This window comes from Pristis pectinata, chromosome 10, assembly GCF_009764475.1.
Source record: "Pristis pectinata isolate sPriPec2 chromosome 10, sPriPec2.1.pri, whole genome shotgun sequence".
Lineage (NCBI taxonomy): Eukaryota > Metazoa > Chordata > Chondrichthyes > Rhinopristiformes > Pristidae > Pristis > Pristis pectinata.
In genome coordinates, this window is record NC_067414.1 from 14,105,814 (window position 1) to 14,123,265 (window position 17,452).

The window sequence follows — 17,452 nt, forward strand, 5'->3', positions numbered from 1 at the left end:
AGGTATAGACCAAGGGAGAAAGAATATGATCGCAGTTGGAAGAAATAAGTTCTGTGGCACAAGAGCAGGCTGAAACAATGGGTCTGACCAGACGGTACGGCTGGTGGATCTTGGGGGGAAGGATGGAGTGGGCAGTGTGGAGCTGGGAGACTATGAGGCTGGAAGGCACGGAGGGAAGGCTTCCAGAGGAAATTAGGTCTGTGACTGTTTGGCTGATATTCAGTGGTGGGATCATGGTCCAGAGGGAATTATGAGGAGGTGTCTGAGCACTGATACCACGGCTGCTCCACCTTTGTCAGCGGGAGTTTAATGATGACGTTGGTGTTGGGTTTTGGTGGACAAAGAGTGCTGCAAGTTCAGAGGATGATAGGTTAGAGTAAGGGCCGTGGAAAAATTGAGATGGTCAATATCGAGTCAAAAGATAGCAATAAATAAATCCAGAGAGGGAGGGGCGGAAGGAGAGGCTCAGTCCTGACCCAAGACTGTGAATGTGAATTCTGTATATGGGAGAAAGGGTCTCAGTCAGGACTCCTAAGCAGAGAAATGTGCACAGAGGTGAAGGCAGCAGAGTTCACCATCATGTGGGGATCATAGAGGGATGAAACTGAGGATTGATTGCTCAGAGTCAGAGAGGGGAAGATCAAAAGGGATAATGAAAACATGGAAAGGGATGGGATGGAGCAGAGGAGAGATGGTTTTGGAGGAAAGTGAAGAAGGATCCCAGTGACTATTATAATTAAAGAGCTGTTGAAATTTGTGATGTTTGATGTCTGAAATAGAGGAGAAGAGGTTTATATTGAAATATTGACTCTGGTTTAGGATGTGGAACTGTAGACAGGACAGCTTTGAGATGGAGTGAGTAAGAGCTGTTGCAAAGAGAGGTCAAGAACATGCATGTCTCAACACATGGCAATAAGCAGGATCTCAGGATGTGAAGAGAGCAGTGATTAGAGTAACATTGGCTACTTTGAATGTACCTGTGATTATGGATGGATGGGAACTGTGAAAGGTGGAATTTCATTTGGAATCCACATGGAATAAGTTGGAGCCAGAGATATTTGCTGAGGAGTTGCCTGTCACTTTAATTTTGTTCCAATCCCACTCTGACCTCTCTGCTTTCGGCCTCCTACTTTGTTCTAACGATGCCCAAAAGAAGTTCAACGACCAGCACCTCATCTTCTATCTGGGCATATTGCAGGTCTCAGGACTCAGTACTGAATTTAACAATTTCAGGTGACCAGCTTTTATTTGCTCTCGGCATATGTTGCTGGATATTTCAGTTACAATTTGTCCTTTTGTTTCTTTTCACTTATCTTTAATGACCAGCATTTAAAGGATCGGTTCCCTTGACAACTTTGGTCTGCACCATATCACAAACATTCCCACTATTCTCTCCATCCCTTCCCCCTTTCTGCAACTTAAAACATGCTTATTTTCGCATCTCTGCAATTCTGATGAAGTGACACTGATCCAGAATGTTGACTTTGTTTAGTCTGCCTGGATGCTGCCTGACTCGCTTTCATTAATTTCTGTACTTTTATGTGTCACGAACCAGCAACAAAAGAAACACACTGAGCATGATTCAGTGTTAAAAACTATTTTATTAATCACTACTTATGATAATACATAAAATAGAAGTAAAAATGTTAGTATGTTAGAATTCAAAAATGTTAAACCTTGAACGTTAACCCCAAAACTAAACTCTTCGTGTGTGTGTGTGGCAAAGTCCCAAACTCCAAGTTCAGGAATGGTTCTTAAAGTTCAGTTCCGCAAGCCATAAGGTGAAACATGAGCAAGGGCTTCTTCAACAACTACCGTTGTCTGAAGATAAGACGTAGACGTAGAGAAATATAGAGAAAGTAAATACGAAATCCAAATGTTCCTCAATGGAACCCAAACGACACTTCAGTGTTTACTCGGTAGTGACTTCCTCACCCCGAAAAGCATCCGAATCGTGGTCGTCCACACAAATACCTGTTTCCTTCTACAGGTCGGCAACAAAGTGAACTCCACCGGATTACTTCCAACTTCCATACATGGATTTCAGTGGCAGACACAGTTATTGTTTCTCATCCATCGATAGAGAAAACTAGCAGGCTGGTGTCTCTCTCCCTTCTCTCTCTCTCCTTCTTCTTCTGACTTCTTCAACAACGTCATTACGTCCTTTATCTTCTATTGACGTAAGCATGCCACACACACAAATATACACACACACTCTCTATCTTAAAGGGATATTCACTGAGTCCGTAACAGTATGTATATAGTCTGTTTCATGGTCCCAAAATATGCAGGAAAACTTCACAAAAAGTTAAGTACATTCAAACTATTGTCATCATTGTAGTTTTGAAAATGCTGCAAGTAATTTGGTACTAACAGAATTACTTGCAGTGTCACGGGTGCTGTCCTTTGGATCAGCTTTGAAAACAAACCACTGCCTACTCTGTCAGGTGGATGTAAAAGATCCCATGATACTAATTTGAAAAAAAGAGTTCTTCTTGGCACAGTAATTATATCTCACTCAAAATGATGAATAATTTCCTGGTCATTTTTACGTTCAACACGGGAACTTGCAGTGTGAAATTGGCTTTATCATTTCCTACCCGCAAGGCAGTACCTAAAAAGCACTTTTTTGGCCATAAGAACAATTGTATAAGGTGCTGCAGAATTACAAGGCTCATTTCTTTCAGTTCAAAGTTCCCACAAACGGCAATAAAACTAATGACCACTTTTCTTTCAGTGTTATTATACTGAGAAACATATACAGTTTAAGTCACTGAGGTGAACGCTCTTTGTTTTAAAATGAGTGATGCTGAATCCCTTGCAACCAACCGAGAGCCTAGTTTATTGCTACACTTGAAACCATCATAATTTGGCCAGATTATGTGTTCAAATGTCTGCATGCAGAACTAAGAGTCTTGCTGCAACTAAATGAAAAATATGGCCATTTCACAGCAGGTTAATTGCTCTTTTTTATGGTGCATTTGTATGTGATATTTTTATTGCTTTAATTTAAAATGATGGCGTGCAATTTGCCTGAAACGACCCGAACCCAGGGACCAGGCTGGGCAGCGCCGCTGATGCAGGAGGGCACACGTGACGCCCGCATTGTGAGGCAGGCGCCGTCTCTGTGCAGCGGCGGGCACTGCGCAGGCGCAGTTAACATTGGGGGGGGAACAGGGGGGAAGACGGACACGGACGGACCGAGGGTTGGCGGGGTTGGGCGGCAGCAGTGAGAGGCGGATGGCGGGGCCGAGTGAGGGTTGGGGGAGCGGACGCGTGCTCCGGGCAGGGCTCTGATGCGACTGGGGGGAGGGCAACGTGACTGCGGCTCCGCGCCTTCTTTCCACTGCGCTACTGTATTAACGCTGTCGGTACTGAGCTACTCGGGGGGAACGGGTGCGGCCTAAATGCATTGCTTGTCCCGCCGAAATCACGCCGGCAGTAGTAGCAGCAGCAGCAGCAGGGATTTGGAGCATCTCTTCACCCGGGGAGGCAGTTGTTCTGCAGGGTGGTGCAGAGATTAGAGCTGAGCTGGTCCAAACAGTGCAGCATCCCAAGAAGGCGAGCTGGAAGGGACGGGGAGGTTCAGTATTCTTGCATATTTAAACAGAAAATAGTATCCTATTTCAAGGCAATTTCTCAGTTTATTTCTGAATAATAGCTCTGAAGGTGTAACTTTATAATCTTCTATTTCTTCCCAGGTCCTCTAATTCCCGCACCTTCTGCATTTGTTAGCTGTTGAGATTATGAACTCAGCTGTTTTAGCATCTTTCCCCAGATGATAGGGTTGATTGAGTTAAATATTGAGGATGGGTTGCATTAAACTTGCCCTGGATATACCAGATCTAAGGGGTGACCTAACTGAGATGCTTGAAAACGGTTAAAGGATTTGTTGTGATAGATTTGGGGAAGAGAAGTAGTCCAGAGCAAGAGGGTTTGAGACTGCAGATGCTGGAATATGGAGTAACAAACAATCTGCTGGAGGAACTGAGTGGATTGAGCAGTATCTGGGCGGAGGGAGGGGGAAAGGGAAGGACGTTTTGTGTCAAAACCCTGTATTAACAAGGGGGGTTTGGTTCTGAAACTAGAGCCAGAATATTCAGGAATGCAATCATAGAAGAATTTACTAACATAGGGTAGTGAAAAATCTGGAGCAACACACAAAGGCACTGGAGGAACTCAGAGGGTCAGACAGCATCTGTGGAGGGAAATGGGCAGTCAATGTTTTGGGTTGAGAAAGGTTCTCCAGTGCCTTTGTGTGCTGCTGTAGATTTTCAGCATCTGCAGTCTCTTGTGTCTCCATAGTGGAAATGTGGATCTGCTTTATGTTAATGGTTAAGGGGAAAGTAAAAATGTAAAATCTAACTAATACAATTGTTTGGTAAGGGTGTTGAGGACTATTGAGACAAGGTGGGTTGATGGAGTCAAGGTGCAGGTCTGTTATGAATAATTTATAGGGGTAAGGGGAGTGAATGTCCCACTCCTGTTCCTGTGAGATCTGGCACCAAGGAACAAGTTTCATGATTTTCCGTGCTACCAAACTTGAGCTTTAAGACCCAACAGACTTTCGGGGTCATGATTATGATGATGGGTTTGGGGCTAGGCACAAAAATCTCAGCTAAGTAGTTCTGCCTTTAAATCTTCTGGGGCACTGTTGTATTTAGTAGATGTTATTTAGGCTTTTGCTTGCATTTGAAGTTCAGTAAGCTGAAGCAGAGAACATTTTGGCAAATTTATAAAAGATATTGCTGACTGGTACTTTTTGAGTGTCTATTTCACTTTTTGACCTTCATTTTAAAAGAAAAGGCAGCCTACTGATAGACTTTATAGACATGTCTGCAAGATTTTCAAAGCTATTAGCAAATTTTCTGGTCTCTTCCTGTGTAGGCCCCCAAATCCTGTCATGTCGTCCAGTGATCCTTTGATATCAGCAGGAAAATGTGAAAGTGAAGATGAAGTGATATTTGTGAGCGTATGTATTGTAAGCCTATACATTCCTGATTCTACTCTTTTTGTCACTGGTCTCTTGTGCTTTGGGAGACCTCTACTCTGTGCAAGCCGAGTTCCAACTCTTCTTCCTGTGATTTGCACCTGGAGTAATTGTCACGGCTGTGCATCTGTATAAATGGGTGCCATACCATTCAAGTTGACAGGTACCAGAAGTGATTTCCTGTGGCGCTGAGTCATCCTTGGGAAGCTAAATGGTAATTTAGTTATTAACATCACCTAGTGTTTTATTGACCAGATCTAGACACAGTGCTTAAAGTGCAGTGTGACTGGAGACTGGTACCTTGCTGTCTTGGATATGCAGTGTTGAAAAATGTTTCCCTGGGCAGGACCTGTTTCTTGCATGTAATTGGGTTTTCTTTTTGCATTTATTCAGGAACGTTCTTTAATGATGTTTTGCATTTAATTTTATCTTCTATTCTCCCTGCTTTGTTTTTCACTGGTGGAGGACCCCGCACCCATCACCACAGCTGATGTGGTGGATTCTTTTATTTGGAATTCCTCTTGCTCTTAAGTGCTGGAGTATGAGTAGGAATAACCAAAGCAAGGTCTCCCTTTATGTGAGGCAGGTTGCCCAGGCCACACTTCATTATAACCATTGCTATCACTAGGACTCTTTGAGGCGTGTACGAAGATGTGCTGTTGGCAACAGTTGATTAAGTTCCTTTTGGGGTTGTGTACTAACTTGTTATGCAAGCAGACTACATATTTTGAGAACTGAGAAACAGTGCCCAGTGAGAAGTGAGTTTAACTTGCTTGCCAATTTTTACTAATTGACAATACATCGTTTCAAAATTACCTGATGTGTTGTGATCCTTGACAAATTCAAGTGGGGCATAGATTTTAGTTCTATTGTGTGCCATGATGGGGTGGTCTCAGGATTTGTGGGTTTGCATGAAATGCAATGGAAGAAAGAAGGGTTGCCATGGATGAGGAGTACTTGATGCAGTATCTGGGCCTTCACAAGATGCATGGTACTGTTGGTTAGTCCTTCCATTGTAGTTTAAATGGCAATTTTAATTGGTTAATTTCTTTCTCATCCTGAAAGTGATGTGCATGTTGTCAGGTATGGTTATCACTTGCTGTATTTGCATCCTAGCTTGTACACAATTGTCACGGGAGGGTGCCTTCAAGTACTGAAAACTGAAACGCCTCTCACTCTACCTTGTGCACTGATACTCCCACAGAGTTAACAGGATTCAGGTGCTCTTCAACTCTTCCAAAATTTGCCTCCTATATTCCTGCTTTCAGCAGACTGAGTCAAGCTCCAGAATTTCTTGTCTAACCTCCCCCCCCAGGTATTCTGAACTCTTTTCCTTTAAGATGTTCTTTAATACCTAAATTCTAATCAGCCTCTCATAATGTCACATCAAATTCTTGTCAAATGTTAACATTACATACCTATGGAGTGCATATGAGGAGCTTTATTATGTTAAAGGCATTATTTTAAAACATAATTTTGTTTGTGATTTTTGAGTTTTTATGCCCCTTATTGTCCCATCCCTCTTCAAACAGCCATGCCAAATGCTGGCGAGTAAATTTATTTTTAAACTTGATGGAAGAGGAAGTATGGCATATATGGGGCAAAATATTATTTTCCTCTTCTATCTAATGTGTGGAAACTTGCTGGCCAGAATTCTTGCATTTCCATGGTAACTTGAGTTCCTACACAAAGCCAAAGCTGCTTGGGCAGCTTGGTATGATGTCTGAGAATGAGCTGTCATTAAAGTTCAGGTGGTTAATTTGCAACACCCCAGGCAAGCTCCGTTCCTAAAAATGTGATGAGAACAAAAAAAAACCTCTGATTTGGGAACATCATATTCTTTTTGTGCATTGTCTTTTGGACTACATTAACCAAGTATATTGAAGGCAAGGCAATCACCTAAGTGCATTCCCCCACATTTTTGCACTCCTGAATTCATTTAATCTTTTCTGAATTCCATTCTGCAAAAAGTTACAACCTCCCTGCCATCTGTAAATTTTCTTCACACAGTCTATTAGCATGTTCAGCAAATATTCATACAGCTAATCTGGTCAGAAGTCTTAATTAAATTGACTACATTGCATGTAATTCAATTCGGTGTAGGACCAGACTAATCAACCTTGCTGGTTCACTCTGATTCTATGCTCCACATGACTCCTTTGTTCCCTCCCTCTTTATCTGGTGCTATTGACACAAGCTTTATTTTCTTTCTCCTGTTTATACAGTTTTGCTGTAAATATGCCTTTGCCATTTCCCTTTATTACTGCTTGTGGTGGCGCATTGCATATTCTTGCCATGCTCTATAGAAAAAGATTTCCTGTTGGATTGTGATTCTCAGGGTTGGGTCGTGCCTTCAAGTAGGAACGTGTCTGCCCAACCTGTCATCTCCCTTGATCATCTTGAAGACCTACATCAGGTCACCTTTGGTAGAAAAATGGCTGAGCCTGTTTAAAAAAAAAAATTTCTTATTAGGTAGAACTTCTCAGTTCGGGTATCATCCTTCAGCCTTTAGTGCATCGACATTCTCATACATTAAGGAAACTAAAACTGTGCACAGTGCTCGTTTATGTATTCCATCTGGGAATCAGAAAAATTTGCTTTACTTCTCCATCCTTCAATTCTATTCCACTGGAAGTAAACACATTGGAGTTATTTTTGTTGCCTTATTAACCTGTTTGTTACATTAGTGTTTTGTGCATTAGTATTCCCAGATCCTTCTCTTCCACCCCCCCCCCCCCGCCCCCTTCCATTTAGATATCTTCCAAGGTGGATGTAACCTTTTTCTATCTGTCGATATATACCACTGCACTCTTGATTCGGCTAAAGTTGCCAATGAGAAGCCTTTTCTGCTAGTCTGTTGTAAAGTGGAGACATTGTGGAGGTACAGCTAACTTCAGTTTTGGTTCTTATAGCATCCTTTTGGCTCTTCACTTGTTCATTGCCTTAAGTACTGTTCCTCAGTTCATGTCTTGAAGGAAATTATTCTCTAATGGTTACAGAGTGGAAATTTCCCAACCAAAATATGGATTCTAGGATGTTCTTTGAAAGTAACCCTTATTTTTTTTTCTTTTTGAGTAGTTTTATTTTACATTTCTTGACATTGGGAAGCACAAAGTGGATAAGTGAAAATCAAAAAGACAGCAGATGCTGGAAATCTAAAATACAAACAGAAACTGCTGGAAATACTCAGCAAGTCAGGCTGCATCTGTGGGAAGAGAAAGTTTGTTTCAGGTCGAAGACTCTTTGTCAGAACTGGGAAGGAAATGAGAAGCGTTAAACTGGGGTTGGGGGGGGGGGGTGAAGGTGCGCGCTATGTCTCAGATAGTGACTGTAGTGGAGTCAATCCAAATGCTTCCCATTGGCGATGTAACTGAAAGGGACCTGGGCTGGTATCTCTGGTAGCAGGAATTACTTTGCAATGCAGCCATTTTGGCTAAGGAGCTATACAATAGTGTGGTGCCTTCTGTATGGATTTGTGTTTCTGATGGAATCATTGTGAGGCATAGTGCAACAATTTTGTAGTGAAACGTGCCTGTGGAATAACAAAATTTCCTTTGTGATAAAAGGAGCAGCCATTAAGGCCTGTTTTGGAATGTATTGATCTATCAAGCGATGAAGATAATGAAGGAAACCTCGCACGGCATAGCAGGGTGAGTATTACAAAGACATTTACGGATGTTTCTATTCAAGTGATCTAGAAAGCAAACTAGACAGTAAGTTGGTCCATGACCTATCCAATAGAAAATTCAAGAAAAACTTTTTTTCACCCAGGAGCAGTTAAGATGTGCAAGTTGCTACCACAGAGTAGTTGAGACAAATGAGTCGGCTGCATTGAAAAGGGAGTTGGGCAAGGATACTGAAGGAGAAAGGACGGGTAGGCTGATGGATTGAGATGAAGCAATGGGAGGGGGTTACTGTGGAGCAGAATCAACAGCATGAACCAGTTGGACTGAATGGTCTGTTTCTGTGCTGTACCTTCTGTTCTTCAGGACATCCAGGTTCTTTTCTTCCCCTAATCTGTTTATTTACAACCATCCATAAGGCTTGTATTTTGTAATTAGTAGTGACAAGTAGTATAGATGGAATTGAGAAAAAAAACTTAGATAAGTGAACAAGTAAGAAAAGAATCAAAAGGCAGGTTGATAGTTTAATGGATCATGAAAAGCTCTAAATTTAAGGCACTGGTCTAGTGGTTACAGTATTGGTCAGGTGATTAGAGGCTTGGACTAAAAATCCAGAGAGCTCAGATCGGAGTTTAAGAGAATTTTAGTTTAATTTTTTTTTGTTTATAAGAGATCCAGAAGATGCTAGTGTCATTAATATTAACCATGAAACCCTGCATTTTTTATTGAAAAACTGATTTATTAATATCCTTTTGAGAGAAGGAAACCACGAGCCTTACCTAGTCCTGGGCCATGTGTGATATTGGTCCTGCATCAATGTAGTTGTACACATTTACAGCTTCTGACATAAATGGTTTAAAAAAAAGTAATAGATTCTTAGAAGCAATGAGGGGTTTGGTAAGAGTTCTTCAGTGCATGGAGTCAAAGCCATTTCATAAAGTACAACCTAAGTGACCTGTTGGGGAAATTGAAGCACAGGATATTAAAGAAAGACAGTAGCACCAAGAACACAAAGTGGAGGGACAAAATGGAGAGTTTATTTTCCCCTCAAAGTGAAGAGAATGGTACAGTGATGTTTTGCAGGGTCAGAATTAAGAACATGATTCTGATAAAAGATCATTGATCTAAATGTTAATTCTTCCCTTGGACGTTACATTCCTTATTGAATATTTATAATATTTTCTGTTTTGTTTTCAGCATCCATGGTATTTTGTTACCATTCCTTTTGATGCATTAGTGACCTGGACAGGGTACATGGAGCATAATTTGAGTTTGTGTATGGGACTGAGCACAAAAATTTTGTAATGTCCAAAAACACTTCATAGGATTGTTGTGAAAAATAAATCCACAGCCACAGAAGGAAGGACTGGGATAAATGACCAGAAGTTTCAATTATGTTTTAGGGCATTGAAGATTGATACCAGTGATGAAGTTGTTAGAATTGGAGGAATACTGAGATGAAGGGGTTACAGGGCTAGAAGAGAGTAGAGATGGGAAGGGCTGGGACTATTGAAGGATTTTGAAAACAGTGGTGAGAATTTAAATTTTGAGCAATTGTAATAGAGTACATAGAGGGGTAATGAGTGAAATATATATAGTGGAATACAGGTCATGGGTTCTGAATGAGACGGGAGACCAGCCAGTGGAATATTGGGTTTTTGTGTGGAGGTGTTAAATGCCTGGCTGAGGCTTTCAGCAGCAGAAGAACAAGTGCAGAAACTGAATCTGGAAGTGCAAGTAGATCATAGTGATATAGGATTGGAAGCTCATTAAGGCTAAATTAGATGTTAAGGTTATTTGACTGTCTACTTCAGCCCCAGCTACTTGTCTGTGGGAGAGAGAGATGGGGAATTCTATTTAAATGACCAGGAATTCTAGATGCTTTTGTTTTAAAGAATCTTTTTAACTTATTTTTCCACCTTTAGTGTCTCGTGTATGTGCACCTTGGGTTACCTCCTTTCAGTGTTCCCCATATAAAATCATGTCATTCAACATGTATTACATTTCTTCTATTTTCTTGTTAAAATTATTAATTTGTACTCTTTTATTCTTCTACTACCCCCCCCCCCCATTAAATTTCAATGAATAATGTCACCCGTGCTCAAGAACAGAGTACATAGTGGGTTCTGAAAATGGTGGGTTCTTCCTGCCCAATATTTAATGGAAGAAATTTCTATTGATCCAGCATTGATGTTGAACAAATAGCCTGACAGTTTATAAATGGTGAAAGACCCATATAGTGGAGCAAACAAGTTGGGTGGTTGTGAGAGTACAGAGGTTGACCAGTTTCATTTGTGAGTAGCAGCATATGAATGAGAAACTGGGAGCCAAGGATAGACCATTGGAATAGCATAACAACAGATTTCAAGAAGGTAAAGACAGACTCGTGAAACGCGTGGAGGTTGAAATTTAAAGTGGAAAATGAGAATTCATTTTAATAGGAAGACTGAGAAAGGAAATATAGACTAAACAATTACTTTAAATGGGGCATGCAGGAAGAGAGACCTAGGGTGTGTGCGCATGCGAAGGTGCAGGAGTAAATAAGAATATTGTTTAAAAAAGCATGTGGGCTTTTTAACTAGAATATGAAAGCAAGAAAGTTATGCTGAGTCTTCTGTGAAACAGAGCCAAGTTGGAGTTGTGTCCAGTTCTGGTTAGCACAGTGATGCAGCCCTGCCACCTCACAGTTCCAGTGACCTGGGTTCAATCCTAATGTCTGCTGCTGTATGCAGAATTTACATGCATTTCCTGTGACCACATGGATTTCCTCTGGGTTCTCTGGTTTCTGTGTCATTCAGCCATTGTAAATTGCCCAAAGTGTGTTAGTGAGTGATGGAATCTGGGGTGAGTTGTTGGGCATGTGGCGAGAATAGGTTGCATGGGAAATTAGCAGGGGAATGATGGATTGTATGGAAATGTAGCGAAGGCCTTAGGGTGCAGGTGACGTTTACTGGATTGTTACTGGGATTGCAATTGGCTCATGGGGGTACTGAAGAAGTAGGGGTTGTTTTCCTTGGGAGCAGAGAAGAATAAGAGGAGATCTGACAGAAATGTTGAAAATGACGATGTTTTTTGAAAGGAAGTTATTTACAGTGCGAATCAGAAGAACCAGATTGAAAATTACAGGCAAAAAAACAAGTCTCCAGGCTGCATGAGGAAGTGCATCGATCTTATCCTCTTTCTGTAATCTTCAAAAGGGATTTAGAAGGTTTAGTTGTGCCAAGAAAAATAGTTAGGGAAATGGGTCTAGCTCTTCAAAGGAGTGAGCATGGGCACAATGGTGAAATGGCTGCCTCTTGTGCTACATTATACTGAAATTCTTTGTTTCAAGGAGTATCATTAACAACACGGGGTATCTAAGGGATGGGCAATAAACATCTGTGGCAGTAACATTCCCAAGAAAGAATTTTTTAAGAAAAATATTGTAATCTAAGATGAAGTACAGCTCTTTATATTTGTTTAAAATCTGTTGTAAAAATGTCACAACTGCTGTTTGCGTTCTTTTTCATAGAAACCAAAAGATCACATTGATTGGCAAAAGGCAAGAGTTTTGTCAACATTGGATCGCTTGGCACGTCACGTGGAAGTTGAGAAACAGCTGAAAGAAGAGAAATGCAAAGCTTTTCAAGTAAATTCTGATTTGTTATAATATGAAGGTTTTGGGAGTAGCCGGTTTTTCTGAAGAAAAATGTAGATCAGCCTGTAAGGGTCAACTTTTATCCAAATTTCCCCATGTGATGATGTTGACGTTGCTTCTTGAACCTCTGTACGACGCAGGGCTTTTGGTTAAGGTTTTCTATTATTTTGACCCTGCAATAAAGAAGAAACAGAGATGCAGTTCTAAATTGAGATGTTGCTCGACAAGAGTTAGTTACAGATTGTGCTTTTCTTCTTGACCTGCAGCTGTTGTCCTCCAAGGTGGTATACATCATTATTGGGAGGTGCTGCCTGTCAAGCCTTGGCAAGTTGCTGCACTGCTTCCTTTATATAATATCCACTGCAGCTGTGCTTCTTTGGTGGTGGAGGAAATGGGTTACAAATCAAGTCTTAATCTTCCCAGTTAAATTGACTCTTTGCCTTGGATGCTGAAGACATTTTAACCTGACTGTGGTCACTGAAGGCTAAATATTTGTTAATTGGAGAGGGAACCAAAATTGTGTGTTTTACTGTATGATTATTTTGTGTTAATTTATTTCCAATGGGCCAAGTGTGAATCAATATTTTTTGTTATCAAAGTGTCAATGATCATGGATTACCCATATATTATTCATGGCTTGTTTGGTGCCACTCTTAACTCCTGAGTGAGAAGATTGTGGGTTTACTCTTCATTCTTGAGCCTTGAACAGAAAACCAGGGTCAACTTTCCAGTATGTACCAAGGGGATGAGGAGTGGTGGAGAATACCAGTGAAAGGGCCAGTTTTGGATGAGGTACAAAACAGCTTTTATATCTTTGGTGTAAAAGCTGGCCATACCAGTGATGTGATACCCACATCTGTAATATGAGTACATTTAAAACAAAAAGATTCTGTAGAACAAGGAGTTATCTCCAGTATCCTGTCGCGCAGTCAACACCTGGTCATTATCACATTGCTGTTTTCTGTATGCTTGTTTTGTGTAATTACTGGTTCCATTTTTAATACTGCAACAGTTGACATCCTTTAAAAGTTCTTCATTGATTGAAGTCTAGTAGGGAGTTTGAGAGAAATCTCTTTACCCAGAGAGCCGAGAACATGGAGCTTTTTTACTACTTGGGGTAGTTGAGGTGAAGATCCCATTTGAAGGGAAGTTGGATAAGCATACAAGTGAGGATTAGAAGTGTTTGTTGATGGATGAGTTGAAGGTGGGTGGGACATAAATGCCAGCTTGGAGTGAATGGTCCAAGTGGCTTGTTTCTGTGCTATGATACTTCATAATAAAGGGTTTTAAGATATCTGGATATCAGGAAGGCACTGTAAGAAGTATCTTCTTGTGACTTGATTCATTGTGTGGTGTACACTGCCACCTAGTGCATTGTAGGCTGATAAATGGGCAGTGTTCTTGATTCATCCTAAGATATCTTTATTAGTCACATGTACATCAAAACACACAGTGAAATGCATCTTTTTGCGTAGTGTTCTGGGGGCAGCCCACAAGTGTCGCCACACTTCCGGCCCCAATTGAAGGGATAAGGAAGCAATGTTGAGACAGCATGGAAATTAAATACCATGTAGCTTCTTGAGTCTGCTCTATGTCTCAATGTATGACTAATTATTTGTCTTAAGTCTGCATTGCCATCCTTTCCCTATTAGCTCTGATTCAGCAAGTCTTCAAAAATCTATCAGTCTTGGTCATTCAGCACATTTCCATTGAGGTAGAGGATTCCAAAGACTTGCATTGTTGCATGTGAAGTCTTTCTACATCATCCCTAATGTCTACCTTCTGATCCTGAAACAAAGCCTCCAAACAGCTGCCAATTTAATCCCTTTGAGTCCTATATGTTTTGGTGAGATTGCCTCCCATTATTCTTAGTTCCAGTTAATATAGCTTGTCACCTTTTTTCCCGTGCTCCTTGGGACATCTGTGATCCCATGGATCAATCTGGTAAATCTATATTGTTCTGTATTTTAAGCCAGATCTATTCTGTTGTAGATATAGAAACCAAAACAGCACATAGTATTCCAGCTGTACTGCATGATTGCAACATGCCTTTGCAATTTTTGGACTCCAATCCCCTTGTGATATTCTGTTTGTTTTCTTCATTTCTTGTATCTGCATGTTAATTTGCAGTTAATGTACAAAGACATTTAAATTTCTCTGAACACTCAACTTTTACCAGTTTCTTGCCATGTAATAGAGAATGTTTGGTATCCTTCTGATCAAGGTAAATGATCTTAGAGTACCCTGCATTTCCTGCATTTTTTGCACAATGGCTTAGCCTGCCTGTATCCTTCTTTATGGACTCCTTTTGTCTTCCTCCCAGTTCATCTTCTCATCTAGGCTTTGCATCACAGGCATGCTTGGTCATGTTACGCTTTGTCCCTTTGTCAAATTCGTTCATATAAACAGGCTTCAATGCCACTGATTGTAGCAATTCACTCAGAACAGCCTGCCAACTCGAATCTAAAACACACCCATTCCTCAGGATAATTGCTCTTCCTGGCAACATTATAAGCCTCTTAATGTAAGAGGTAAATACATAACGCTTCGACTCAATTTAAAATTTGTCACATTGTTCTTAGAGGAAATTTAGCAACAAAGTTACTGATTCAAAAGAGTGAAACTGTATGTTAGATTTGGGTGGTACTAAAAATAAGAAAAAGGTATAAGAATGAAATCCAGATCATGAATGGCATAACACAGGTAGAGGTAGAATTTATTCAGTTGGTCCTGTGCCTCCAGTTCACTTTGCCATCTCATCCTAAATTGCTTTGATCCTTTTATTTGTCTGAATAACTATTGCTCTTAGCCTCATGCTCAATGTCTGAACATGCAGTGTTTTGGGAGGGAGAATTCCAAAGGTTCATGAGATTAAGTAAATTCTCATCTCAGTCTTTATCCTGAAGTCATGCCCCATAATTAAAGGCTCCCCATCTGAGGAAACAGCCCCAAGACATCTAATCTGCCAATTCATTTCCTAATCGGTATGTTTCAATGACGCATTAAATAAATAACACAAGGAACTCGGCAAGTTCAAACTATCAGCTTCAGAACAAAAGGGTGGGTTCTTTTACCCATAAGGAATTGTGTACTCTAATGCGTGTGGCAGAAGGAATGACACAATGGCAAGTTCAGCTCAAAGGGTGAATTATAGTGGCCATCACCGAGACCTGGCTATAAAAGGAAAGTTGGGTATAAATGGAAAGTTAATATTCTATGTTGAAAGGTCAGATGGGGGATACTGGTAAGTGTGAGAAGGCAGTTGGATATCTGAGCAAAATGAATAGGAAAAACTGACACTTTGGCAGCTTTTATTAATAAAAAAATCAAATGCGAACTTGTTAGAGGCATGTAGAGCTGTTATCCATAGTACATTTACTCTGACTTGATCTATTTTTCTCTTATCTGATACTTTATTCCTAGATGTTGACTTATTGTTCAGATGCAGGCACATTTACTCAGCAGTTTTTTTTTGTTCTTACAATGTGAACTAATGGAATCGAAAATGGATTATTTAAGAGACTATACAGAAGTCCAGTCTTGATGGGGAGACCAGAATAAAGTCTCCAATAAAGTCAGTGAAGAATTTGGGAGCAATGACATCCAGATGGTTGGAATGTAGAGCTTGCCACTGCAAAGTGCAGTTGAGATGACAAGCGTGAGTGTATTTAAGTGGGACTCCGTCTGTGGCATATTCTACGATTCCATGATGGGGTTGAGTCATATGGATAAATTGTTGATTTGTCTCTTTATCCATTCAGAAGAATAGGAGGCGATGTCATTGAAATGTGGAAGATTCCAAAGTGAATTTATAGGTAGATCACGAGAGGTTGTGTCCTCTGGCTGAAAAATCTAGAAGAGGGAATACTCAAATAGACTGCCCAGGAATGGAATGGGGAGAAATATTCTTAATGGGTGGATTGTAAAACTTTGTCATTCTTCGCTCCAGAGGGCTGTGGATGCTTAGTCATTGAGTATGGTCAACGCTAAGGTCAATAGATTATTGGACACCTGAGAAATGGTGAAGAGATGGGAATCTAGATGAGTTCAAGAATCATTCATTTGGAACAGTCTCAAGTGGCCATCCCTTCCGCATTCTTGCTTTTTGTTCACCTATTGCGCCTGTGGTTTCTGATTGACACTGGATCCCATTTTCACTCATCACAATGTTAAAATCCTCATCCTTGTTTTTGAGTTCTTCTGTGGCCTCATCCAACAACAAACCACCTTGTGTTCCCTGTACACCTCTGCCTCTGCAAAATGTTCCAGCCCTGCTGGCCTGATATCTGTGCTGCTCCAGTTCTGGCCTCCTGAGCATTCTTGATCTGGTGAAGTGAAGAAGGGGTGGGAGAAGGTCCCTACAAAGCACCAAATATTTGGACTGAATTGTCCATTCCTCTGTTGTAATCTTGATATATGTAGCAATGCTGGTTAGTTTTAACACTGACCGTTAGATAAAATAATTATTTAACTGGTGTTGAAATTGGTTTAATTAATTTCTGGAAAATAAGCTCTGTCTTGCTCCCAATCTGTATATTGATTGCTGAATGTTATATGGATTGGCTTAGACTATAAGCAATGCCAAAAATTTAATACTCTTCCTAGGTACATAGAGATAGTAGGCCATTCAGCTTGTTGAAGCTGCTGCACTGTTTAATTAGACCATGACAGATTTGCCTCTCACCTTTGATCTGTCTCTGTGGAAATTTGGTGGTGAAGCAGCACAGCTCTTTTAGGGACTCTGTTTCGGTTTCTTGCTTGCTGCATAATTCTTGATTTGCATCAATGCTGCCAGGTTTGCTGATTTTATGACTGGACTTCCTTTGATTTTTCTCATTGGAAGAAATAATTTCTCTGTAACTAACATTTGGTAAGTAGTCCCACCTTGCATATTCGATCTTCGTTTGAGCTGAACTCATCCAAGTGTGGTTAAAACCAGCCAAGGCTCTTGGAGCAGCACGATCCAGAACTCGTTTTAAAAAGCATTTTAAAAACAAATCTTTACAGCTAACATAAATCACAATTACAAGAAACCATAAGATAATTGATTTAGGATTATGTGGTCAGAAATCCAACGAAAATACCTTGCATTGGTACAGCCTTTATACTCTAATGATCTCTCATAACTTTTCACTTGTAACCATAGCTTCAGTTCCCATGTGATTAATTCTATCTCCTGGTTCTGGGTACAGTTCACCCTTT

At 40.6% G+C, this 17,452-nt stretch overlaps 1 protein-coding gene across 7 annotated transcripts in view; it reads left to right on the forward strand.

The window, feature by feature from the left end:
* The first annotated feature begins 3,200 nt into the window (after positions 1 to 3,200).
* Positions 3,201 to 17,452, forward strand: part of znf451 (zinc finger protein 451) — a 41,361-nt gene continuing 27,109 nt past the window's right edge. The window contains exons 1-4 of one of the 7 annotated variants that reach the window (XM_052025154.1): positions 3,201 to 3,206; positions 4,888 to 4,972; positions 8,557 to 8,640; positions 12,125 to 12,241. In XM_052025154.1, coding sequence (XP_051881114.1) covers positions 4,904 to 4,972; positions 8,557 to 8,640; positions 12,125 to 12,241 — 270 coding nt within the window. In that variant the 5' untranslated portion in view covers positions 3,201 to 3,206; positions 4,888 to 4,903. Of the gene's footprint in view, positions 3,207 to 3,235; positions 3,670 to 4,887; positions 4,973 to 4,994; positions 5,205 to 8,556; positions 8,641 to 12,124; positions 12,242 to 17,452 lie in introns of those variants that run through there. The other 6 variants (XM_052025153.1, XM_052025151.1, XM_052025152.1 and 3 more) reach the window with 6 other exon arrangements.